This window comes from Tiliqua scincoides, chromosome 7, assembly GCF_035046505.1.
Source record: "Tiliqua scincoides isolate rTilSci1 chromosome 7, rTilSci1.hap2, whole genome shotgun sequence".
NCBI lineage: Eukaryota > Metazoa > Chordata > Lepidosauria > Squamata > Scincidae > Tiliqua > Tiliqua scincoides.
This window is the reverse complement of record NC_089827.1, coordinates 34,007,075-34,034,524: the sequence shown is the minus strand read 5'-3', so window position 1 is coordinate 34,034,524 and position 27,450 is coordinate 34,007,075. Positions and strand designations below refer to the sequence as shown.

At 44.4% G+C, this 27,450-nt stretch overlaps 1 protein-coding gene and 1 pseudogene across 14 annotated transcripts in view; both read right to left on the bottom strand.

Annotated features, from left to right (window-relative positions):
* CELF2 (CUGBP Elav-like family member 2) overlaps positions 1-27,450 on the bottom strand; it is a 503,139-nt gene that overhangs the window by 239,018 nt on the left and 236,671 nt on the right. The window contains exon 1 of one of the 14 annotated variants that reach the window (XM_066633625.1): positions 20,276-20,357. The exons of 12 other annotated variants lie outside the window; for them this stretch is intronic. Coding sequence is in view for 1 of the 2 variants with exons in the window: in XM_066633623.1 (XP_066489720.1) it covers positions 5,686-5,690 (5 nt within the window). In the remaining variant the exon portion in view is untranslated. Of the gene's footprint in view, positions 1-5,685; positions 5,735-20,275; positions 20,358-27,450 lie in introns of those variants that run through there. One more of the 14 variants, XM_066633623.1, reaches the window with a different exon arrangement.
* Positions 16,773-16,889, bottom strand: LOC136658064 (5S ribosomal RNA; annotated as a pseudogene).

Below are 27,450 nucleotides of genomic sequence, written 5' to 3'. Positions count from 1 at the left end.
TAGCTCAGAAAGAAGCCATACAGTATGTCCATGTCAGCCCAGATTTGAATTGGGGGGGGGGGTATTTTACACCCTTCCCCTTGGGCCATAGCCCTAATCCACTCTTCTCCAAAACTGCTACTGAACACAGAGAGAACAAGACAGTAATAAACAAAGGGTGCTTTGCTTGTTGCAAAGGTGTGCCATGCACTCAGTTGCACAAGAGCAATTTCCTAGCTGGAAGTTAGCTGCTTCTACAAAACCATTTTTCTGCTGGCTTCTACAAAGCAAAGAATCTTATGGGGTTTGCAGCAAGCTAAGTCTTTTGGACAGAGCAAAAGAGTAAACATAACATTTTGAGCCAGAAGCAGGGTTGGTCTTACCATTAGGCAGGGTAAGGTGGGAAATCATGGGACAGATTTCAAAGTACCATCATGGGGCAATAAATGACCAGTTATTTAGTTTGATCACCAAGAGGGGCACCACTTGGATTTTCTGCCCAAAGAAACAAAACACTTTGAGTCATTTCAGGTCCATAATACCTCAAGGAAAGGGCTAGTTCTGAAATCCTGATTGCCCAGTAGTGTAGCTAGAGGGAGAGCAAAACAGTAAGTACTGCAACTGCAGACACTACAATATGCAAGCAGCCCCTCCCACTCACTGTCAGAGCCATTCGGGCAGTGATGGCAACGTGAGGGAGATACTGTTTGGTTCAGCGAACGTCTGCATATTGCCATTGCTGTCTGCAATGGCTCTGACAATGTGTGGAGGGGCCACTTACAAGGTATGTTGTAGCACCTGCAGTACTTAGCATTTTGCCCCCCCTCTAGCTACACTACTGTTACTGCCTACTAGAACAGCCATTTTCAACCACTGTCCCATGGCACACTGGTGTGCCGCAAGTGGTTCACAGGTGTGCCACAGGAATTTGGGGGAAGGTCATTTATTAATAGGGCCAATGGGAGATGTGAACCCCCACTGGCAGCATGGTGTGCCTTGTCCATTGTCAAAAACCTGGTGGTGTGCCTTGACCATTTTAGTGCCTTGTCAGTGTGCCATGAGATGAAAAAGGTTGAAAATCACTGTACTAGAACAATGAATTCGGATTTTAACTTGCCACATTTGTGCAATGTATACAATGTTAAAAATAGCGGGGAAGAAAAATACACTCTAAACCGCTACCACATAAGCAAAGAGATTACATGTGCAGTTCAAATTGCACGCAATTACTCACAAACCATTACATTCCCGCACCACTCCTTGCAAGCCCCTCCTTTCTCTTTTCAGAGTGTATTAAAACAGGTGGGAAAGTACTTGCACAAAGGTTAACTAGAAACATTTATGTGTCTTCTGGAGCTGTTACTCCTCTAACGTCTGTGTTTCTTTTGCTCATGAAAGAGAAAACCATTACTAATGCCAACGTTATTTTGTTCTATTACTTTTCTGCGGTTCATTGCAAAGAAAGCAATTTTAAATAACACACACCACACTTATCATAATCAGACTTTTTTCTTGTTGCATTTTAGAATGAGGCAAAATTCCCTGGAGAGACATAGATAGTTGGTATGGGGAAGAAATAATCTGCTCCCTTGCAGTCTCATCTTCAGTCAAGATCCTGCCCTGGCATGGTGAGGACAGAGCCAATGCTGGCGCTCAATGCAGTGAGCTGTGAATTGCCAAAGGCCAGGTCCAAATTCCCCTCAAACACTTGGGATTAACAGCACAACAAACTAATTTCCTAAGATAGGACAGGCTGTTCAATGCCTATTGGTCACGATGATTGAATGGAACCTTCCAGTTAGAACCAGTCTACCTGTGAATGCCAGATGCTGAGAGAAGGCAGGGAAGCGCTGTTGCCTTTGTGCTCTGCTTGTGGGCTTTCCAGAAGCACCTCTGGAAACTGAATAAGGCACTATAGATATTAGGGTCAAGCTAGACATAACCCTAACAATGCAAGTGGTCCTCCACTGTGGTACTACTACTAGTTATTGTTGTACTTTGTACTTGGTAGCACTGTAGTCTGAAATAAATAACAGAGTGTGTGTGAGTGTGAGTGTGTGTGTGTGAGAGAGAGAAACATGGTGAAACCACAGCAGGGGGCAGAGAGGCTTTAACACTTCTCTGTCCAGCCCCTGCCCCCCGCACACTATTTTAAACCCATTTTTGCCCAGTCCACAGATGTACACATTTGGTTCCTGTTGCATATATGCAACATTGGGCAGAAATGGCTTTTAATAGGAAAAAAAAATCTATTGGCTTTTAATGGAAACTTTTTTCGCTGTTAAAAACAGCTTGGGTGAAGGCAGTGATTAGGATTGAAACTGAATTTTTTCAAAGTAAAAATACTAAATCCTCCCATCCTCTACTGTGACTTCACCCTGTTTCATCCCCTCGCGCACATATTTTAAACACACACAGAGATAACTTACACATTCAAGGCTATATTTAGTTTGGCGCTTACAGCACAATTCTAGGCATGCCTACTCAGAAGTAGGTTCTATTGTGTTCAATGTGGTTTACTTCCAGGGAAATGCATATAGGATTGCAGCCTGAGTCTGATGAACACATGAAGCTGCTGTATCCAGAGTCCATCCCTTGGTCCATCTGGCACCATATTGTCAACACTGACTGGCAGCAGCCCTGCAGGGTTTCAAGGCAGGGGCTTTTCCCAGCCCTGCTTGGAGATGCAACATCCCTTCCCAGCAACTGGCAAGCAGTGGCCAGTGGTTCAGTGGTCTCTGAACACAAAAGTTCAAACAGCCTAATGACTAATTGCTCGACTCTTCTCACTATCTTCCATTCAGGCAGATGTTGGCAGAGAGTTTTTCCTTCTTGTAAACCAAGAAGGCACAAAGCAGAATACAAGGACTAACAGACATATTCATTATTGGCGTGGGCTAAAAGGAAGCGAGCGGATGCTGGAACTGTTGCAACACAACCCCTGCAGGCCAGCGAGTCCGGAAAAAGAGCAGGTGGCCAGCCAGGCACGTGGCAGATGTTACTTGCGGATGGCTGGGAAATACTGACATTTAGGCTAGGTTGTCTCAAGGGAGGCCACAGGAAAGTATTTGGAGTGGGAGGAAAACAAAGCTCTATTATAAGGAAAGGAGGAAAACAATGTTTCAGAAAAGGGTGAAAGTTTGGATACTTTGGGTTTTCCCCACCCCTACAATGAAGAGAAGAATAGAAAGTGTTTGTCAGTGAATGGCCCCATTTGTTGTAGAGTTCCATGCATGCTTCTGCCTCCTGAAATGCCATGGATTGTGTGTACGCAGCTGACAGAGCCCTCTTCAGATGCACAAATGAATCAGGGGCGGCAATGTCAGCCCTTGCAACTGGAAGCTTCCATGACATACTGCCTGTGAACATGGAGGTTCTAATATGGTTGCACAACCCTTCCAGATAGCTTTATGGCCCCAAATGACTGCAGGCTTGAAACATCAGACTTAAATCAATCAATCAATCAACAGTATTTATATACCGCTTTTCAACTAAAAGTTCACAAAGCGGTTTACAGAGAAAAATCAAATAACTAAATGGCTCACTTTAAACTTAACTTAAACACAGACACATGAGACTTCATCGGTCCACTCAGCTCTATATGGATATTGCTCCTGCAGCCATTTTAAGAAAACTATTCTGCAGTTCAACCACTGTAATAGTTTTGAGCTTGCTGCTTTTCTACCTCCAGCAAGCAGAAGAGTCATAACACAAACTTAGCTATTTTGAGCAGAACAAGTGCTTTAAAGACCGGCCTCTCTCCCCTGCCATAGGTTGTCACTGGGCCCTTTTGTAAAATGAAAAAAAACCACTCTCCACTGCCCTTATAAGGGCAGAAGCCTTTCTCACTTACTAAAAATGTACAACCTTTCCAGTTTTCCCAGATTTTGGCACTTACAGTATTGTGTTCTTTTCATTTCCCAGGCAAGGAGTTTGCTAATTTCAGTTTGCACAGTTGAACAGGGCTTGCAAGTTGGACAGTAATGAAACTTCCTATTGCTTTTTCAAAGCAGAAAAAGCTCCTTTAGGGAAGCCTCACCCTCAAGCTTCAGACCACAACAGCAAGATTCACTGTAACAGAGTTAACATGAACAATGGAGGTGTCACCATGCACTGGTAATCATCAGTTTTATCATCTCCACTGTCTCACACAAGTGTCTAGCATTGGCTGTGCAGGCTTGTTGTCTCCCAGCATTTGTGGTCTTGGATATTTTTTGCCCCATCTGAATTTTCCAACTGGATGTAGCTACTGTTGTAATTTGTTAAGTCTTCTCCCCCCCCCCCCCCAAGCTAGTGTTCTCAAGGGGAACGTGGGCTTCCCTGAATATCATCTTGAGAATTTGCTAGGTATTGCTATGAGCTTCTCTCGACTAATGTGTTCTAGTGGACAGAGTGAATTTTGATCTCCTAGATCCAAGTTTGAATCCTCAAACCCAATGGATACCAAGGAGATTGGTCAGTAGGACAGTTTAGAGAGCATGGCACTGGGATGAAAAATACCCTTCTCAAATATGCCTACCTTCAAGAAACAAAGCCATGACACACACCCTGAGTGTGGGCAAAGGGTAAAATCCCCAGTATTATTGATTCAGAAATATCAGGGATGTGCCAGAGTCACTGCACTGAGTCAAGTCATGAGTCTCTGACCCCTAGTCAACTCGCAAGTCATAATGGGTGACTATTGTGACTCATCCTGAGCAGCTGTAATTTTTTTTTTACTTAAGTCCAAGTCATTACGAGAAATATCATGGCGCGAGTCAGGCGAGGTAAAAAAAAGATAAGCAATCACACACATATGTACACACACACACAACAGAGGCAACACAAAAGTGAGTTGGGACTCAATTATTTGAGTTATGACTCTTTTTCACTGGTCCCAAGTGGGCTCTAAGTCAGTGACATCTGGTTAACACGAGTTGTGAAAAACACGTGTTTTTGCGATTCAGTTCAAGTCTCTACTAGTCAAGTTCCCATCCCTGAAAACTGCTGATGCTCACACGGTACCCTACAGAATAACGACCCTGCCCCAAGAAGCTTACAAACTAAAATTCAGCATAGGAAAGGCAACAGAGGGAGGATGAGGAGAAGGAAGCAGTGATAAAATGGCTGCTTGCTGATCAGTGGTAATAGTAGGGAATGGTGATTAGCCAGCCCTGAGCATGAGCAAAACCATGAGGTACAATCCCACAGCAACCAGTATCCTGCCTGTACTTGTTCCAGTCCCTTAATAACTGGGTCAGCCCATAAACTCCTCTCCTGAATCAATAGTTCTAAACACCTGAAAACTTTCCATGCTCAAGAGGACAAGTTAAAAGAGAAACAAGTGCAAACTTTAAGAAGTCAAAAGAGCACGTTAAAAAAAAAAGAAGAGAAGTCCAACCAAGCTCTTAGCCTGAACCATTTGTAGATTAAACCCATCTTTTCTTTTGGTCGTTTCAGAATTCCCCCGCCCCACTGTGTTAGAGGACAAGGATTTTCCTTTCAAGAGTCCCCTTTTGCTGACTCCCATGGAGCACCATTCGCTTGCTGTCCTCATTCTTGAACAATAGCTGCGCTTTCAGAAGAAACCCATTTTGCAAACTGCCATCTGCCCTCCACCTCCTCAGAAAGGCTGCTCAGCATCTCACACTGCCTGGGTCCTATGCTTGAAGTTTCTTTCAGGACAAGGTAGGAAACAAGCTGAAAAAAAAGAGAGAAAAAGAATACCTCATGCCCCCATAGATCTGGAAGCAACGGCTGATTCTTGCACCAGTTCCTGCTTCACAACTAGTGGTGGAGTTTTACCAGACGCATCAAGCCTGCATTTCAGCTTCCTGTGTGGTTTATCAGTATGCTTACTGCATCCGTTTAGCAGCAAAAATGCCTCCTCTTTCTGTACTATGTAAATGCTTTGGAGATCGAACAATTCATAACATGTTTTAAATAACTGAGGAAGAAGGGGATTGTCTCATAAGAACAATTTGCAACAACTTTTCAATAAAAGTAATCGTGCTGCTCCAAAACTGTTAACAGGAGTTTATAGAAGAAATCACCAGATGAAAGCCAGTTTGTGAACCTGAAAAGGAAGGGATAAATGCAACTCCTCTCCAGTTCATGAGGTGCCAACTAGCTAAGCTCTGAGCAGACAAACAGGATAGTGCCTAGAAAACCAAAATATCTTAGATCATGGTGGACAGGAAGACATGGGTTTGAGTTCCCGCTCAGCCATGAAGTTCAACGGCTGACCTTCAGTCAGTCATACTCTTTCCGACTAATCTATCTGAAAACACTGTTAAGAGGGTAAATGGAAGAAAAACCCTGCGTGTTAGTGTCAGGCCTTTCAGGAAGGGCAGCATTTTAAAAAATGCAATAGATCAGATCAAAGGTAATCCCTTTGCCTTGCAGCCCTTTCCCTCCTTGTTCAGACACACCCATTTTGTGGGTGTTCCTCTAGTTTACAGAAATACGTATGAAATAATATGATTTTTAAAAAATTCAGAGCATGTACAGAGTTCCTTTCCCTCCCTCACTGAGAACCAGTGAGATCTTTGAGGGACACTGATACATTCAACTTTGACAATGCTGTCAGTTGTCTGAATAAATAAATCCAGGGTTTATCTCATTAAACTAATACACTTATGAGAGATTTCATGGGGTGAATCAGAGAGGGGGACACTTAATTCGTCCCATTCACTCTTCTCTGAAAATCTCTTCCACACTGTGTTACCCTGGAGTTTTGTTTTTTTGCTCAGTGGAGAACCAAAACCAGAAATATGCCTGACTTAGGGCCCAAGCCTACCCAACTTTCCAGTGCTGATGCAGATGTACCAATTGGGTGTGTGCTGCACACTGTGGTGGTGGGGCAGTCATGGAAGCCTCCGCAAGATAAGGGAATGTTTGTTTCCATTCTTCAGAGCTGCACTGCAACTGTATTGGCACTGGAAAGTGGGATAGGATTGGACCCTTAGGGTGAGCACAGGTCAGTGAAAAGTACACTACAGTGGGCACAGTGAAAAAGAGCAGTAGGTTTTAAGCAATCCCCTCCAGCCCCTTAATTCTCCCCAACAAATCTCACCTCCCCCCCAATCTCAGCCAACGCTGGTTGGGGAATACACATTTTCTGCAGGACAGTAGTATGTAGCAGTGGCATATCTAGTCACCCTGGAGCCCAGGGCAAAGTCTGAAATGTTCCCCCACCCATGATGTCACACCCAGAAGCTGGGAGCAGGGTCTTGTCCAGGGCAGATGTGCATGCCTCCTGCAACAGGCATTTTGTGGTCAGAGAGACTTAAGGGAGGTGACAAATAATTACAAAACAGCCAGAGCCCAAATACAGGTAGTTTCATATGTTTAAAACTATGCACTTGTACTAGAGTGGGCAGGAGGTCTGGCTCAGTTGGTAGAGCTGCTACTTTGTATGCCTGAAGATCTGAGGCTGCCAATTCGAAACAACCGGAAGTACCCGAGAACTGACGACACGCTGAAATACTGATGAGCCGACCCTATGTGGCAGAGAGGAGTTGAGAGGAGTTGCCGTCAAGTGGAGCGTGGGAGGCAAAGGGCCAGAGAGAGGCCAGACTGGGAAGGAATCCAGCTGGAACAAGGAGTTATATGAAAGACTAGAACTATTCAATTGTAAAAATCCCTACGGGGGTTTAGAACAGCCTGCCTATGTAAACCGCCTTGGATTAAAGTCTGAAGAGAAATCTGATGACCAAAGAAAGGCGGTATATAAATACCTGTATAAATAAATACCTGTATATATACTATATATATATAAATACCTGTATATATACTATATATACAGTATACTGTATATATACTATACTATCCCCTGGGGGCTGGGGATAAGAATAGGCCCTCAGTTTGGCTGTACTTGTCGTAAGAGGCGACTAAACAGCCACCGGGTAGATGGGACTCGTCAGCCTGGGAAGGCAGCTCATCTGAGAGAAGGAAAACTCTGATCCCAAACCTCCACTGCCTTGTGGCTACATCCAGTTATGGAAAAGGCTTCAGGAGTCAACCTCGAGGCAAAATCCAGAGCCGGAGTCCCTGAGGCAGTTCATGGCTGAACACAGTCACGTTCTGGCAACTCCTGCGACGCCGCTGGAACCAACCGTATTGGCCTCTGCCTTTCCATTGGACCATTTCAGCGACGTGGAGAGGGGGGATTTGCTGCATATCTACCTTACCCAGGCTTCACGCAGTGGAGAGGACACTCCATTCCAGAACACTAATCAGAGTGCAATACCATAGTCTTCCGAGACTGAAGGATGCCAACTGATATATACTAGAATAACTAAACTGAGACTGCAATCCTATACACACTTTCCGGGGTAAGCTCTACACACAGAACACACCTCTGCATAGACACATGCATAGGCTCATGCTGCAAATTTAATGTACTGTGTACTTCTGAAAGATAAGGGTCTATCAGCTGTCAGTGACTTCAGTGTCCTTGCAATCACTGGTCAGAACACTGGACGATGGGAACAGGTTTTCTCCTTATGAGCACTTGAAAAGACTGCCTCTCACAAGCTGAAGGGCTAGATAACATTTTTCTTAAGTAAAGCATTAAGAGAAGATGCCTGGAATATACTCAGGGACTAAACTCTAACAGGCTCCCCTGTGGGCCCTGGCTACTTCTGCTTTGAAAGCAAACACTGTTTCTGTTTCTTAACAGCATTAGGAGAACATGGTCCCAAATATTTTAGGGACTCTTTGAGGACACAAAACTGCTATAATGAGTTAGGCCTTTTGTCCATCTAGCACACTGCAGTGAAAGTGACTTTCCAAAGGTCTTTCAAGTCTCACCACCAAAGAAGATCTTTCTACATGGGAGATGTTGGGGACTGACCCTGGGATTTTCAGCAGGCAAAGCATGCGCTTGGCCACTGGGTAACAGCTCCTTGTAGCTGTCTTCCCCTACTACCTTCATACCTTATGCTGGTACTCCATTCTTGAATGTACCTGCTCACTTTCACCACCACTGACAGCAAAACCATCACCACAATGCACATAATTGCTCATTTCGCTGGCTACCTAAGAGCATCCTGCTAATGAAAGTTAAGCCTTTAAGGATTATGGAGAGAGCCAAAGCGACAAATTATTATTCCCATCTCATAAAAGAAATATGACTGCAAAAGAAACTAAGTGCCGAAAGCCCTTATCAGCAAAGTGTGGCGTGTTCTAATTTTAGACAATTCCCCGTCACCAGAGAGTTTGCAGCACATACGGCCAAGCCCAGCTCAATCAACTGACTTTTTATCTCTGTGGCTGCAGGTCATATTATCTCATGAATGAACTGTTATGTAGGTCAGTTAAGAGCTGCCTCCTAATTGAATGCACGTTTCAGCATTGGCATTCATGCCCTAGATATCAGCATTCTGGATAAAAGGGAAAAAGAAGCAGCTCTTCTAATGGGAAGATGCGGGGTGGGGGGGGAAGCTGTGAAAAACAGGCTGTGCTTTAAGGCAGGGAGGAAAAAAGTCAGATTTAGTGGGTCAATCTTAGGCGTCAAATTCTTAGGACTCAGTAAGTTACAACCCTATAAAGTAAATGAATCTGGGCTTATGCTCAAGCAGAGAAGTCGTGTGACAACACCATGTGCATTTCTGCTTTGCAGACAAATTGGTTTAATAACCATTCCCTCTTTGCGAGGAACCCTGGGAATTATAGTTCTGTAGGGGAAAGGAAGGCATGAAAGCAGCTTTTCAACAACAAACAACAACTGTCAGGATTCCTTGGGGAAAGTCCGAATAGCTGAACTGATATAAAACCAATGTAAGTTTGCAGAGTAAATATGCCTTCAGAGTAAGGGAGGATGTGCCAGGATTGAGTCGTAGAGTGCTGGACATAAACAAAGAAACCTAGGTTCAAATCTCCACTCAGCCAAAATACTTACTGGGTGACTTTGAACCGACCTTTAGCCCAACCCACCTCAAATGGAGAGGATTTGAACATGGCTGCAAATTCCTTGAAAGAGTGACAGGATTAAAAAAAAAGAAAAAATAGATGAATATGCCACTTTGTATAAATGTGCGTAGTTGCTTTCACAAATCTACTGGTACAGAATCAAGACAAGCACAAATGAGTTTGCAAAAGTTTGAACCTTTGCAAGGGAATTGATGTCCTTTTTCATTTAAGCCTTTGCAAGAAACTGATGCTCACAAAGTTTCAACGTTTGTAGGCACATTTGATCCTTTGCAAGAGACTGCAGTGATGGTTTGAAGTTGCAGATGTTCACTTGGAACATGCACAAAAGTTCCACTCAATTTCAGGTCAAACACTGGGATGCTCTGGCATCTGAAACACACAGCTCAGGCTGCTTCAGGAGATATATTATCACAGTCCAACACCACAAACTGATGCACAAGAATATGCGCATTATGTTCACAATATGGGTGGAATTTGCCCTCATGTACACAGGAAGAAAGCCACCCTCCATGATGTCAGTGTGATGGATGCACTCAAGAAACCAAAGTCAGTCCAGCTCTTCCCAGCCATCTTGATTTACAAAACTGTGGGCACCTAAAAATCTATACTCTTTTTAAAAAGTTGTGTTTCTCTTTATAGATGGCTAGGCTGCATCAGCCTAGTGCATAAAACTGCTTCAAAGTCCAGTCTTGATTTTTAAGAGCAGCAGGCTCAACAGCTTAGCTTCTGCCTCATTCTCCTATTGCCTGAGTCATGCTTGTATTTCTATGATGCTACAGAGTTGTGCCTTTAGGGAGTGCTCCACAAACAGTTGCAAAACACTTAACTAGCCATTTGTTGACTGGTCACAATCACAAGGCAACTGCTTTTGCATTTAATGCTGGCCAAAGTCAAGTTCAGAGCAAATTGGCTCAACTGGAAAAAGGAATGATCACGGCCTGCCTGTGAACTTCCTTGGGGCATCTGGTAGGTCACTTTTGAAGGCAGATGTCTGGACTAGGGAAATTTTATGTCTGATCTAGCAAAGCCTTGTCACATTCTTATGAGGGCAACATTATTTCAGGTAATTGTAGCACACTTTTCAATTTAAACTAATATGTCCAAACATGGCTAACAATAAAAACATATAAAACAACCAGCACACAAAAACAGCACAATCAAGTCACAGCAAGTTCAGCAGCTAATGACATAAAAACTGTTGTACAGAAGTAGTATAATAAACAAGATACACCAGACACAACAGCCATAAGAAACCTTCCATATAACCATCCCATCCCATCACTGTTCAGGAAACCATGCTTGGGCAAACAGATTAAGGCTGCAATCCTACACGTGCTTTCCTGGGAGTAAGCTCCATTGCACAAAATACATTATCGTATTTGTACAGTATATCACTCCTCTTCAACAAGCTCAGGGTAGCTGAGAGTGTGACTGGCCACTCTAAGGCTACCAGTGAAAACTTCATAGCTGAACTTAGGCCTTCCAAACAGCATTGGAATATCTGTATTATATCAAAAGTTATGGCCCATTAACCAGAAAATGAAAACACAACTGCCTTATGGAACAAAAGGAGGATATTCTTAACTCAGAACTGACCTATGAGACTGATTGTTCTGAGAGCCAATGACATGTTATTATGCTATTGACATGTTGCAATGACATGTTATTACGAAAAAGCATGGAACCGATAAGGTGTTAACATGAGTCAGCTCTCATTCCCTGCAGGGGGAAGGAGGTAGGCTTCCCCACTAGTTTTCACTTAAAAGTCTACACGTGACATCACGTCTAGTTGTGACATCACTTCTGTGGCATCACTTTGAACTTCGCACTGGGCTACATGATCATTAGCTTCACCACTGAGACAGGAAGAAAATTATTGCAATCAAATATTAACCATGAACTGGGATTTGGAAATGTAGGAATAAAACTTGGGCTTGTGAGCCTTCCTCCTCCATTCTTGTCCCTCCTCCCTCACACACAGCAATGAGAAACTTCCAGTCTTGACTTAGCAGCAGCAACCCATATTTTGCTCTTTCATTCAAATCTGGCATGCTATGGTATGCACAAAGCAAAACATCAGTAGCATTCTGATGCAGCATCTTTCTAGGGAAGTGGTTCCCAAACTGGTGGGTTGCAACCCACCAGGGGAACCAGAAACTTGTAAGCAACACGATCAGGATGATTGTGCCGCTGCCATGGAAAGAAGGGTTTTTTAAACTTACTTGGGGGTTGGTATGGCTTTCCAGAGAGTTTGGGGAGCCTGCAACCCCCGTCTGCAGCCCTCCCGGCAGCTCCAAACTGCTGGAAAAATGAAAAAAACACACTTCCCGTTTTGCGACAAAAAGAGGAAGTTATTTTTTTTTCCTTTTTTCAGCAGTTTGGAGCTGCTGGGAGGGCTCTAGAGGGGATTGTAGGCTCCCCAGACCTCCCAGAGGGCCGTAGTGACACTCAGATGACTTTAAAAAAAAACCTTCCTTCCCTGGCAGCAGCATGATCATCCTGATTGTGTTGCTACCCCCTCCCCTCACGCACAAATACTTACAGGGTTCCCTAAGTCCAAGTAGGAATTTGGGAACAACTGTTCTAGGGCTTTCTGGATAGAAGGAAAAGGCAGCCGTTTGATAGCTGATACCAAGACAAGACCTATTGCCATGGCTACACTACATTACCAAATGAAGGTAATTGTCAGCTACATGGAAAACAATCACTGCTGCTATCACCTACTGGTAATTTCTCACACCAGTCCATGAATTTCTCCACCCTGGAAACATGACTGAAATGCCCCCTCCTTCACTTTCACAGCTCAAAGAGCAGGCCACAAAAGTAGGCAACCATTTCAGGTCATTATATTATTACGGTCAAGAATATAAATTATTTTGACCCATAGTGCATAGGAGTGCTCTCTTATGCTGAAATATGAACTAGGGCTGCAATACAATCCACACTTACCTGGGAGTAAGCCCCATTGACTATAACAGGATTTACTTCTGAGCAGATCTGCACAGGATTAGGCTCTAAGGCCTGATCCAGAGCCCTGCATGCCAGCTTACCACCGGTGTGCATTGTCGCAAATGTGCCATCAGTCACGTCTGTGACCAATACCGTGGACCCAGCACCAGAGCAAGCCCAGCACTATTCCACACTGGGCCACCTCCAGTGCTAGGCCTGCGTTCTGCAGCCCAATGGTTCGCCCGAATCACTAGGTGGTGGAGAGGTGAGTGGGGGAATAGGGGGAGGCGGGGGAGGCATTTTGGGGCGGGAGGAGGACGGGGAGGAGGCATGGTGGGGGAAGGAGCAGGGCAGGAGGGGTGGGACTGGCGGAGCTCAGGATCTACGGGATCCTGAGCCCTGTGTTGGATTGCGTGACTGACACAGGACTTCTTGATTCTGCGCCGGCTCCAGAGCCACCAGAGAATCTAGTAGCCCCAGTGTATGGCTACTCCCCTTACCCAGGGGAAGAGAACAAAAGTCCCCTTCCCCGAGGAGTCACTGCAGCTGCCTGGTTGTGTGCTGGATGCCATGGTAGCAATTTTGGCGCCCCAGCAGCTTCGCATGCTGGACAGCTCAGGATTGGGCTGTAAGACATCACAAAAATTTAGAAGGACCTGTTTAACATGGTAATGGCTGTGAAAAATGAACTACTTTTGCGAGAACTCTTTTTACATTGGCACACACATGCAATTATTCCAGATTTTTCCATGCTGAAAATGAAGTAGCTGAATCTACTATAGTCAAGAAAATTACTCAGGATCTATGTGATAGGTATGTACCTAGGATTAAATTTGAGCCATTATGCTTTATTTTTTTTATTTATTTTTTTGTGATCATGCTGTTGTAGCTGTTCCCTGGTGGAAAGCAAACACATCGTGAATTAAATTAGCTGCAGTCCAAAAGGAAGAAGCCCTGCAACGACTGCCTGGTTTACTTAAAAAGCTCAGATTTTCAATTCCTTGAGGCAATCAAATTCCACCAGCTCAGGGACTTTCATCTGTGTGTGTGTGTGTGTGTGTGTGTGTGTGTGTGTGTGTGTGTGTGTGTGTGTGTGTATTTTTTTTTTCTCTGAGCCCAATTCGTTTCTACCAGTTGGCAGACAGCATACAAAGCTAGCCTAAAACTGGTTAGAGTAACAGATATTTGAAGAGGAAATTGCCACAACAGCCTAAATGTCTGTGGCCATAGGCCACAGGAAATGTACACTTCTTACATCAGATAAGAGAGGAGCTGTTTAAGTGCGAATAGATCAGTATGGACTCAACTCTTTAGCTAAGAGAAGGAAGGTTAGGGCCAAAGCCAAGAAGATGGTTGTGCTGCAGGAACTAATGCAATGCGGGGTCAGGGTAGATATCTATGAAATGTCTAGGAGAACCACCAAGCTTTTGAAAATATATTAATATTATTTGTGATTGGCATTTTGCAAAGTACATAATAAGAGATCCCTGCCCTGAAGGTCTACAATTTAAAATTCAACACATCAGAGATAGTATCTATCTACTTATATCAGCCATTCTGCATTTCCCCTTCAAATTGCCATATTGTCCTCTTATTACACTGCCTGTAAATAGGGTGGTGGTTTTCAGCCACCTAGTGCTTTGATCAGCACACAAAAAATGAGTGAATAGCCAGAGCAAAGGAACCAGAATGTGTGTGTGTGTGGGGGGGGGGGGGGCATTGGAGAATATGAAAAGCGCATTCAGGGAAAGGGCGTAATGATCCTGATAGGTCACCAAGTGAATGAGGCTTGCATTCAGAAATTATGTTTTCTTGCATGGGATCTTACATGATTCCAGATCAAGGAATGTTATGCCACTCCTTCTCTCCCCCCCCTTCCCACCCACCTCACAGCAATTGGCAGGATTTAAGGAATTAAAACCACCAAAGACATATTGCTTAAGGGCAAGCTTTCCTATGGCCTGCATTCTTCCCTGCATTTTCATCTCCTGCATACCACACAGCTGTTGTCTTGAAGTGCATAGCTACATGCTAGTGCTTACTGTGGCAAAGGCTTCTCTTTTCGTCAGTTTGGAGCCTCTTTGTTCAGGCTTTTAGAATCCACACACCACAAAGGAAAAGACCCATCACATGGGAATCTCCCCCTCCCCCAAAATGAAAGTCTTCAAAAGACTCCACTTTGCTCAAAGATTCACGGCTTCTCCCAGAAAGAGGCCAATTGTTTCTCTCCTTCAGCAAACATGCACATTCATAGAACACCACTGCAGCATGAATTGCTCTCCATTCCTAGGAGACCCAAAGCATCTGCACTTGGTGCTTAATTAAGAATCTTTGCCTGTGCAAAGAGGGTGAATGGGTTTAATTCTCCTGTGCTGACAAAACAGGTTAAATAACGATATGGACTTAGGCGGGATCAGAGCCCAGGAGTGGCCTGGTGCCCTGGATGCCAAACTGCAACGACTTCAAAAAGGAAAAGAACCCAATCCCAATGCCAAGCTCAGACAATGTCACCATATTTGGCTTATATTTTGCAACTCAAAAAGCTTTCAGAGATGGCCTATTAACTTTCCAGGGAAATATACGTATAAAAATAGCCATTATTGCTGAATAAATTACAGCGAAAGGGGGCCAATTTGCAGGAAAAGAACATTAATGTATTTTTAATGGCTGAGCTAAGGGTACGATGGCATTCAGTGTTTTAATTCTAGTACATTAGCAATGCTTGTATACATTAGGCACTAATGCTATAAAAAAAAACTCTCTAGTGGCTGCAGAAATGGAAATAAGGGGGTGTGCATTCACCTAAGTGTTTTTGTTTTTTTTAAAGTAGAGATACAAGGAATTCCCTTCCCCAAACCATTTTTGGAAATTTTGACATTGTTCTGTCTTGGGAATGGGCCAAAGCTCAGCACCTTCAATGGCATAACCATCTGAAACCCCAGACAGCTGCATCTAGACAGAGTGGACAATGCTGAGCTAGATGCACCAAAGGTCTGGATTGGCTAGGACAACTTCATGTGCTCTCTTTTGCATACCAATTCAAAGAGCAAGAGGAAGGAAGAAGAAGTCACGATGATTTTCTTTAATACTGAAATGTAACTCTACAAAAGCAGAAGCTATTCTTTAAAAAAAAAAAATTGGTGCTATATTTGCTCTCTTAACGCGAAAAATCTACTCAGTATGGGCAGCTCCATCAGAGCCAATTCAAAAAATATATATTTTTTAACTTACAGTTCAATCTTGTACATGCTTACTCAGAAGTAAATCCCATTACTGTCAGTGGGGTTTACTGTCAGATGTGTATAAAACTGCAGCCTTCTGTGCTGACTTGTGACCAGGGCTGTCAACAGGATCAATACTCAGTCAAACAATCCCCTGAATTTATATTTAATTTTGATATTCGATTGGAAACCACAGCTAAAGGGTTGTTATCTTCTCCAACTGATCAGCCCCAAGCATTAGAATATGTGCATATTCACAGTGCATGCCATGTCCCCACTCCTCCCCTTTCTTCCCAGTAAGTATATAAAATTATGGGATGGGTTCATCTGAATTGCACTCCCCTTGCAAATAACAAACGCAACCAGGAAATGAGGGGAGAGGACAGGATGTGCATACCATAAGCAAACACATCTTTAACTCAGGAATATAGGGGAAACAGGTGAGGCAGAACCACCTGACTGGAGTCCTTTGAAAAGTGCTGCCACCACTGGCGTGGCTATGAGTTCACAAGCATTCACAACCCACAAGCTGCAGTTGCTGTTCAGAGCCCGTGGGCTATGAGCACTTGCGCACCCCACACGGCAGCAGCGGTGGCAGCATTTTTTTTAAAAATCTGGTAGGGCGGTTCTGCCTCACCTTCCACCCCCACACCACACGTCCCTGCCTTAACCGGTTGGCAACCTTCAGTCTCGAAAGACTAGGGTAAAAGCCTACAGCACCCAGTATTCCCAGGCGGTCTCCCATCCAAGTACTAACCAGGCCTGACCCTGCTTAGCTTCCAAGATCAGATGAGATCGGGCATGTGCAGGGTATGGCAGATTGGACACGGAAGGTATCCAAACTGGCTCAAAAGTACCAGTATTTACTCACCTTGACAAATGCTTGTGTTGCTGAGTAATTTCTGCTTCCCCTGGATCTTGCTGCTGCCTTCCAGCACCGTTTTCCTCAGCCTCATTTGCCCATTATTGTTCTTTAACTCAACTGACTGTGGCGAGCCACATGCCATACCTGTGACATTATCACATCAGGTGTGGTGTCATTGCAAAAACCAACAGAATTTAACACTAGAATAGGCAAATGAGACTAAGGACAGCAAGGACAAAAAAATTAAAATGATTGGAAGGAGAAAAGTATTAATGCAACCATGTTCTATTAGTCAATCCATTGATTAGGTACAATTAGTATAGAATACAGCAGCCTGGGTGGTTATTGGAGCTAGGCAGTTGGTCGGATCACTGCTTCGGCAACTGCACTGGGTGCCCATTTGTTTGGGGGCCCAATTCAAGATGCTGGTGTTGGCCTTTAATGCCCTTCACAGTTTTTGTCCAGATAATCTCCTTCATGGTCTTTCAGTCAGGACTCGAAAGGTTTTGTTCCATCTTGCATTTGGGTGATGTGTCATTATCTGTCCCCGTGTCTCTACAGCAGTGCTTTAGTTATAAATAGCTGCCCTCCTTCAATTTGCTGTTGCCCTTATTATTTTATTTATTGTTTTATAGATTGTATATTTTTAATCTTGAATTGTAAGCTGCCTTGAGATATAGTGGAAAAAATATGAGGTGCTTTCCAGTGCTCAAGAAAATAAACTCAAACAGGGTAAGCAGTTCTGTTCGAGACATATTAGAGATTCATGGAAATTAAAAACATTTAAAGTGACACACAAACTCTAATAAGATAGTCTTAGAAACTGAGGGCCAAACAATACATTACATTAAGTGTGCTGTTCCAGTGGATGTGCTTTAGGTTTTCTTCCTAAATAAAAGCTGTGAGGAGTTTGATCCAAATTGGGACAATGGTGTGGTAACACTTTGCCTCCACAATAGTCTCGGTTCAACATTCTGGTTTCCCAGAGGTTGCTATTCTCCCCAGTGGGAAAACTCCCATTGGCACCAGGACAAATAGTCACCACAGAAGGGTCCCAAATAGATCAGGACTATGGTTTGGGCAAAGGGCTAAAGCCTCCCCCCACCCATGTTCTTGAACTGCAGCTCCTATTCAGAAAAAATGGACAAGAATGTCAGCTTTAATGATGCTTTTAACATGGCTAATAGTTTGACCCTGACTGCATATTCATCAAGGGGAAATGTAGGATAGCCAGTGCTCCGAGTTCTCTGTTTCCCACTAAGCAACAGCTGAGTCTCTTTCGCCGATGTGTGAGTCAGCTCTTTAACATTCTGCGAGTTTTGTTTTCTCTTCTTATTCACCCTCTCACCATTATAATATTTACTGAAATAAAAATTTCCTGTAGGTAATGGGCTGGCTGCACTTCAAGGTACTCGTAGAGTTACAGTTTCCGTCGTCAAGAGATTACACCGAGAAGTAGCATAATAGGGATGTGAAACCATTTGCAGAGTTGTCAACAACCCAACCATTATTTTCTCCACCACTCTCACAAGAGCACATCTGCACTTATCCCAAACAGCTGGCTCTCTTGGTGCCATGAATGCTTCCACAACCCCAGACAACCTTGTCTCAGCATGGTGATGCATTGTTTGATCTTTTGCAACCCAAGTGTTCCAAAATTTGATGTACTTATTCATAATCACACCTCCCAGCCAGCTCTTGACCTTCAGTCATCCTGGCCTATCTTAGCCTGAGGGTGCAGCCCTAACCGGCAGTTATGCCAGCATAGGAGGCCCTGGAGTGTCGCAAATGTGCCGTAAGGCATGTTTGTGCCTCTGTGGGCGGGAGCTGCATCAGTGCATTCAGATGCACCGACGCCCAGAGGCAGGCAGAAGCCTGTGCGGTGGCTCCCACACCGCTGCTTGTATTGGCATGCTCGCACCAGCACAAGCAGCAAAGGTAGGTGTGGGAGGGATGAGAGGGGGTGTTTCCAGGCTGGGGGAGGGCAGGCAGTGGGCGGCCCTGGGGAGCCAGGGGCAGGGCTGGGACCTGGCAGTTATGCCGGATCCCAACTCCCGTCCCCGGAGAGAATGGAGTGGCCTCCAGCCACTCCGCTCTCCCCCGACTTGCGCCACCTCCAGAAGTGGCATAGGAGGCCCATAGGAGGCCACCTCCAGAGGTGGCGCAGGTCCGAGGAGACCCATTGGGGCGTGCAGCCCTTACCCAGGGGTAAGGGGAAGAGCTTCCCCTTGCCCCTTGCTGAGCCGCTGCACCCAACGAACCTGCATTAGATGCAGCGCGAGCCTCCTGCGCCCTGACTTGAAGACCTAGCTATGTGTCACCTAGCAGCAGGACTTCACTTTCTTTGGGCCACAGAAATATATAATCTCTGGTGGGCCCATATGCCTTTTGGAGGGGGGGAGTTGGACTCATTCCATCTCCTCCAACTCTCTTCAGACCCTCCCCACTTCATCCTTGCTCCAGCTCCTCCCACCCCTCACCATGTAAAGCAATCTCTGGCCAATCAGAGTAGAAAAATTGAGGTTTCTCCATAGAGTGCAGTGTGGAGGGGAATCAATGAAGGCACGGCATGGCTGCATTGCTGCTTGGGAAGAACTAGCCTGGAAACCATGCACACAAATTTGCTAAGTCATTTAAGACCTAAGAAAAGATTACTAGAAACTGAATGAGGACCAAACCCAGTTTCATTTCAAGGACTTCAGAGTCATGGAAAAGCAGGAGTACCACGGATCAGAAGGGTCCATTTCTTATCATACAACAGTTAACGGCCCAATTCTATAAAACATTCCAGTGTTGATGAGCTGCAGTTCAGACCCAAGGTAAGGGAATGTTCTTCCCTTATCTTCAGGAGATATCTGTGCCAGTCCCCCCACCACCCCAGGATGCAGCACATGCTCCATTGTCACAGTTGCATCAGCACTGGAAAGTTGGATAGGATTGGGCCTTATATCTCTTTTTTGCTCTTGAATATTCTAGCTGAGGCATATCAAATGCATTTCATACAATGGGCCAAATAGCACTAATTGTGCTGAGAGCCTGTTCTGGATACTCCTAGCTTCACAAGGGAAAAGGAACTCGAAAGCCTGCTGTCTCCCAAGTTCTCTTGAGACTGGTTTGCTCTCCTTGTCACACATGCAAATCTGTGAGAACATTTTCAGGGAAAAACCAATGACTAGAAGACAACATAAAACAAGGGGTCATTGCTTAGGGGTCATTCCTGAAAAATCTCTGGTTATCCCATCATGTTTTCTCCATGGATAGGACACTAGAATTGATCCACAGCTACGTTGCACCTCTAACAAAATGGGAGGCTGGCACCCCAGCAGTTCGATTTCCTTCCTCTTACCTGTGCAAGGCCACCTAGTGCTTTGATTAGCAGGCAGTTGCTCTCGGACAGATGCTGTTTTAAGCTTCTTGATAGAGGTTCAAATGCAGCCAGTTTAAATCTTCCTTAAAAATCTGCCTCTGAGTGTTCACAGGGGGTAGAGAGAAAAAAAATGACAAGATCAGTTCACAGCCTCTTGATGCTGGAAGTGGAGGCCTGCTGCTTGCGCCTTTCAACCTCACTGATCAGTTTACCTCAATTTACTGTATTAAAGCCAGCTGTGAACAGAAAATGGCTGGAAGGTTATTCTCTTCCATCCTGCAAGGGAGCAAATCTATCTCATCTAGAAACTGGCTCTTGGTTTTTGTATTTCAGGGTCATTAAACATAGAAATACACTTGAGCAGCTTCTGGATTAGAGGATGAGGGGAAGAGGAATACTAAACTATGACCTTATTGCTGTATCGCATGAATTCTCTCTCTCTCTCTTCCCCCTCCCCATAGTACTAGGTCAACTAGTGAAGCTGATTGACAGTAGGTTCATCAGACAACAGGAGGGGACATAGCTCAGAAGCAGAGTGCATGCTTTGCAATACAGGAAGTTCTGGGTTCAATCTCTGATATTTCCCATTAAAGGTGATAAGAAAAATCCCTGCCGAGACCCTGGAGAACGGCTGCCAGTCAAAGAATACAGTATGGACAGAACTAGACGGAACAGTGGTCTGTGTAACGAAGTCAAAGGCAACTTGGTATGACAGACGAAAGGAAGTATATATATAACTCACCAAAGTTATTCACAGACACCACCAAAATTTCACTAACGTGAATGTGTGTGATACATCTCCATATGGCAGAGGTTCCCAGACTGGGTTACTGCGACACCCCAGTCTGGAAAGCTCTGTCAGTGTCCCCTTAAGTGGCAGGGCCAAGGTGACAGTGGCACCAGCACTCTAGTGATTGTGCCAGTGCCAGGGAGGAAGGTCTATTTTTGAACTTTAAAGACTTACCGGGGGTCACTGCAGCTTCCTGGGGGTGCAGGGAGCCCACAGACCCCTCTGCGAACCTCCCCATGCCTTTGAAGTGCCCTGAAATGTGACTGGCAGCTACTTCCAGTCCAAAAACTGGAAGTAGGCTCTCCGTGGGCTCTCCGTACACTTTAGGAAGCAGCAGCAACTCCCGATAAGTTCTTAAAGATGAAAAATAGAATTTCCCACCTGGCATAGGAGTGCAGGTGCCACCACATCCCCTCCCCTGCAACTACATACAGTAGCCCAAAATATCCAAGAGAGTTTGGGAACTGCTGCCTTATGAAAATCATTTGAAGGTTTTCCAGAAAAGGCAAAGAGTTTAGAGCAGTGATTCTCAAACTTTTAGCACCAGGAGAAAGAGAATCTGTCAGGACCCACTGGAAGTGATGTCATGACCTGAAGTGACATCATCAAGCAGGAAAATTTTTAACAATCCTAGCCTGCAATCCAACCCACACTTACCCAGGAGTAAGTCCCATTTACTGTCATTGTTAAAAGCATACACATAGTACCCTGTTAAAAGTACAGATCTATAACATTTCCCCATATTCAATCACATAGAATGGTAGCATCAAGTCTAATATATTTTATTTTAAAAATATTGAAATGAATGGGGACCCACCTGTAATTGACTCACAACCCATCTAGTGGACCCAACCCACAGTTTGAGAAACACTGGTTTAGAGGAAACAAACAAGAGGGGTCTGCTGATCCCTAGGAATTTATTTAGCAAAATATTTTTATCCTGAATATCCAAATATTACCCAAATGTTATCTGAATTTGTGTCCTAGATATAAATATTTATTTAAATAATTTACAACAACAAAAATCTATAGAAGTAATAAAACCAACAGAACTGAAGCAACAACAAGAACAGCAGCAAAATTAAATTGTTTGAGAAGTGTCATACTGAGGTAAAAAAAAATTGCCTAAAAGGTCCTAGATCAGCAGTTCCCAAACTGGTAGGTTGTGACTCACCAGCCAGGGAAGCACTTGTCCCTGTCTCTTTAAGAGGAGGGGGGAAGGCAACAATGCAATTCCCAGGATCATGCTGCTGCCAGAGGTGTGTGTTTTCCCTTACCTAAGGGAGTGTCAGCCTCTGGGGTCTCCCCAAGTCTTCAAACAGGTAAAAAAAATGTGATTAAAAACCACTTCTGGTTTTAAATTTTAAAAAAAAATGAAGTGGTTTTCAATCTCTTTTTTTTTTTTTTTACTGTTTTGGAGGCTTGGCATACCCTGCAGTGCCACACACACCCTCCTAGAGGCTAGTACTCCCTCAGTTAAGTAAAAACACACCCTCTCCACCCCAGCAGCAGTGCAATCCTCAGGATCATGTTGCTGCCATAAGCCCTCCCCGCAACAAATTCACAGTGATCCCAACTCCCTTGTAGGAGTTTGAAAAGCACAAACAGCAACATTTCAAACTGGTTCCCAAAGGCCACCATGGAAGGAGCAAAACAAACGGAGAGGGGGAGGATGGACCATGATCATCTACAGCTACAACTGAGAAGGTCCTGTCTTTTGTTGCCACTCACCTCATTTCTGGAGTTGCGGTGGTTGGTGCTCTGAATCAGAAGATGTGGCCACTAGCTGAGATTAAATTTTAAAACAACTGGATCAGATCTAAGGTCTATCAAGTTCAGCACCTTGCTTCCCACAGTGGCAAATGAGGTAACAGTCCTCTCCTCTCCTGAAGCTGTAAGCCCTCACTGACCATACTCCTAACCTCCACCCATGTTCTGCACTAATAGCTCATTCTTTGGGGCAGGGCGCTGTCACGCCACTGTATGACAAGGCTCCAGCAACTTCAGCACAAGACCTATGCTATCGATTCTGTTGGCTGCCATCTCTTCCATTATTTTAAAACTAAATTAAAAGCTTCTAATAGGAAAGCTCTTTTTAAACAGCTCTGGTTCCATCCAGTGGCAAACTGAACCTGCTAGTCATTAAGACCTATTCTAGGAAACTGACAAAGAAAGAAGCAAATGAAGTCAGACTTTAGGTCCAGCTTGCTTTTTTCCATCTATATGGACTGGCAGTGGCCCCCCAGGATTCAGACAAGGGTCTTTCCCAACAGTACCTACAGGTGATAGCAATTGAACCATGAACCTTCTGCAGTAGCGCAGCTGGGGGGAGTAAAGTACAGGGGGATATCCATGGATTCCCCCCTGTATCCACGGATTCTGTATCTGCAGATTCACTTATCTGTGGATCGGGTCTTCCCTGTGCTCTGCTCTTCTCTCACCTTCAGATGGTCCTCTAAACCCAGCAGAACCCACGGAATCCTCTGCCAGACTCAGATGGAGCCCGACAGTCAGAAAACGCTACTTCCGGTTTCTCTGTGAAACTAGAAGTGCCATTTTTTTATACCTGGAAGCAGCGGGTTGTTTTTTTGTTTGTTTGTTTTAAACTTTGGGGCTCAGGGGACTCTCTGGAAGCAGAGCTCCCCTTGTCTCCAGATTGGGGGGGGGGCATTCCTTGGTGTCCATGGTTTTGGTTAATCGCAGGGGGTTCCAGAACAGAACCCCCACTGATACCAGGATATGCCTGTACATGCATGCAACATGCCGTGTAAGCTGCCCCTCCCACTTGCCCTTGGAGCCATTCCAGGCAGTGAAGGCAATGCGCAGGAGATACAGTTTGGTTAGGCGAGCACCTGCATGTTGCCATCGCTGCCCGGAATGGCTTTATTGGTGGGTGGGAAGGGCTGCTTACACAGTGTGTTGCAGCACCTGGATTACTTACCATTTTGCCCCCCCCAGTTATGCTACTGACCTTCTGTATGCAAAACTTGCATTTTACCATTGAGCTACAAGTTCATCCCAACACTAATATTTAAAAGGCTTAAGTTGCCTAGGCTTGTTACCAACTGAAGAGGTAAACCTGGCAGGGCTGGAAGGTATGTATATGTAGGAAAACTTATCTCCCGTCTTCAGAAAGTGCTGAACTTTCTGAATGAATGTCAAGCCAAGGATGGGAATAAAAATAAATCTGAAGAATGATTTTCCTTAAAGGGTCTCAAGTTCAGTTAAATGGCTGATCTGTTTCCCTTTTGTCTGCAGAGTTGATTGAAGCCTTTTGATTTTTCTAAGCTTGCTGTAATTACGCTTCTCTTACAGTACCAGCTCCCACTTAAAGCTGTACAATATTTCATCAGTTCTTACAGTTTTTTTTAAATAATCCAAATATACCCTTGATATGACTTTTTAAGTTAAGATGAAAATTGTAGATTTTTCTCTTTTAAAGAAAAGGAAATCTGGAAGGAGGCATTAAAAATGGGTATTCATGCATTTTGATCATTGACTAAGTAATCAGACTGAAGGATCAAATCAATTTCATGTCAAGGAACAGGGACACCAATTAAAGAGTGAGGTGAGACTATCCCCCTATTATGTTTCAGAGAAAAAAATGTATCAGATGTCAGTTTTCTACCTCTTAATGTTTGGAATTGTTTTGTGGGCAGTGTTTGGTTTTCATTTTCAGACTCAGCAGGGGTACCCAGGGTCAGTTGGTCATCTTAGGCAACAGACTGATTGGGAGCACCCATCTCTATCCACTTTCCTATATTCATCTGCCTCCTTCTTCTACCCCTAGATTGGAAAAGGAGGGGGATGGATCTGAAGAGGAATTATGGAAGACTGGGTTAGAGTATCTCCGATGCTCTAGCCCAGGGGCGTCCAAACATTTTGGCAGGAGGGTCACATCATCTCTCTGACACTATGTTGGGGGCTGGGAAAAAATTAATTAATTTACATTTAAAATTTGAATAAATTTACATAAATGAATTTATTAGAGTTGGAACTTATATGAATGAATGAAGGTCTTGCTCATGGCCTATAAAAGGCCTTGCACAAAGCAAGGCTAGCCTTTCCTTCGCTGCCACTGCTGCATCACACACATGAAACAGCAAGTAGTGGAGGGAGCCCACAGTTCATGTGAGAGATCGAACAGTCATCCTCATGCTGAGAGCAGTTGCATTGGGCCAGCATGGGCTCCAGCAAGTCTCCGGAGGGCCAGAGGCTCACTGGAGACTGGGAGTTCCACGAGGGCCAGATTGGATGCCCCCGAGGGCTGCAAGTGGCCCCGGGCTGAGGTTTGGGCACCCCTGCTCTAGCCCGATGCTATCCTCTTTCATATTTCTTCCTACACTCTGACCCCGTCTTCCTTTCTCAATCCTGGGAGTGGAAATAGCAGAGGCTGACACTATCACCAGGAAAGGCAAGGCAACCACCTCAGGCTCTGGGAGGTTTTGGGCTGGTTCTGAGGGACCATTTAAGAAAAGCAGAGGAGACCCTTTGCTTTCTCCCTCCCCCAGTGTTTAAGATCCCCTGTGATTACTCTTTAGGACCACCTTTATATCTGGACAATTACCCGTCCTTTGGGGAGGGATGGAGATCAGAGCATCTGAGGCCAAGATTAGATGCTCTATACACAGAAGATATCTGGCATCTCCAATTAAGAAATATGTCTCAGATGGCAGGTTCGGAAATATGCCTGTCTGATAACATGGAAAGCTTCTCTCAGTCAATATAGACAGTACTAGGGTAGATGGACCAATGGTTTTGTCTCATTACAGGGCAGCTTTCTTTCCTACACACTGGTCATTATCATAAAGCATTAAATGGGTCAATAATGTAAAAGCTATGCATGCCAAAAGCACAACATTCTTCCCTTAATTAAAGAAAGGGGTGCCATCCTTTTTAGGTAACCTTGTGATACTGATCATGAGGTATAAAAAGTAACTATAGCACAATGTGACATTTTTGCAATATAATTTTGCACAAAACCTACAGCAGACCTTAGTAGCTTGCTGTTTGTCTCCCCTGGTACACACACTGAAATTCCTGTGTCACTGGAAATTCTGCTTAGCTTCTCTCCTACACGTGTTTCTTCTGAGATTTTACCAGCCACTGCTCAGATATCTTACAGTTGTTCCCCAGTGCAGGAACGCCTTGCTTTCAAAAACAAAGGAAGTCAATGAACTTTGGTATGAATTTTGCCCCATGCCCCTAGTATCAGAAATCTCACCCCTTCTTCTACTGAGCAACCACACAGGCAAGAGAGCTGTTCTCCCTCCCAGCTTCCTGGAACAATTTTTTTCCCCCTAAGTTTCTGAAATGTGGTACTCTGGACAAAAGATTTGCCTGGTGCCAAGTGTATGCAATAGCTGCAAGCAGACGTTGTTCTGATTACCACCAGATTCAGGGACTAGTAGCCTCAGCTTAGAGGCTGCCAAGTCCACATGAGATCTTGACAAGAGACTGTGCTGGGACTGGGGCAGAGTTGTGGAAGTTGCAATAAGGCTTTTGGTTTACAGCCAAGCTGCTGCCTCTTGATACATTTTTAGAAAGTAATCAAATCCTTTGACATTATGCTGGAAGGAATTAATGTAGAAGATAATATTCATCTGAGAGCTGGGAAACATTGGCTATGAGAGTGAGCTATGAAGCAGGAAACTCCTGGCTCAAATCTTGTCAGTGTCATGAACTCAGCATGTGGTCTTCAGACAAGACCACTCAAGAACAGCTCTAGAGTCCTCATCTGAAGTATGGGGATAATAATATCAGCAGCCATTCCATGTGGCTTTGGGACAAGCAATAGCTAATTCCATTGGCTGAGCTGAAAACAGCTGGCATTTGACACCACCCAGAATTAGTTCTTCAGTTACCATTCCTCCTGGTTATCACCTAACATCAACATTTTGGTACTCAAATGGCCTTGTTTTTGTCTTTCCTCTCCATTTCTAGTTGCTTCTATATCATATGACACTGTAAACCTACAGACAAAGCCTTTGTCATTTTTTATATGTTCAGCACCACGGTGCTTTAAACGTAAATAAAAACTACTCTACAGATTTGCTGTAAAGATAAAAGGATACTGTTTGTTAGGCCCTTTGAAGACTCCCAAATAACTACGGGCCCAATCCTATCCAACTTTCCAGTGCCCGTGCAGCCATGTCAGTGGGGTGTGTGCTCCATCCTATGGTGGGGAGGGCAGCCACAGAGGTTTCCTCAAGGTATGGGAACATTTGTACCCTTACCTTGGGGTTACACTATAGCTGCACTGGTGCTGGAAAGTTGGATAGGATTGGGCCCTAATACTGCAATCCAATGTATGTTACTCAGATGTAAGTACCGTTTTGTCCAACGCATGTATACTGTATGCAAG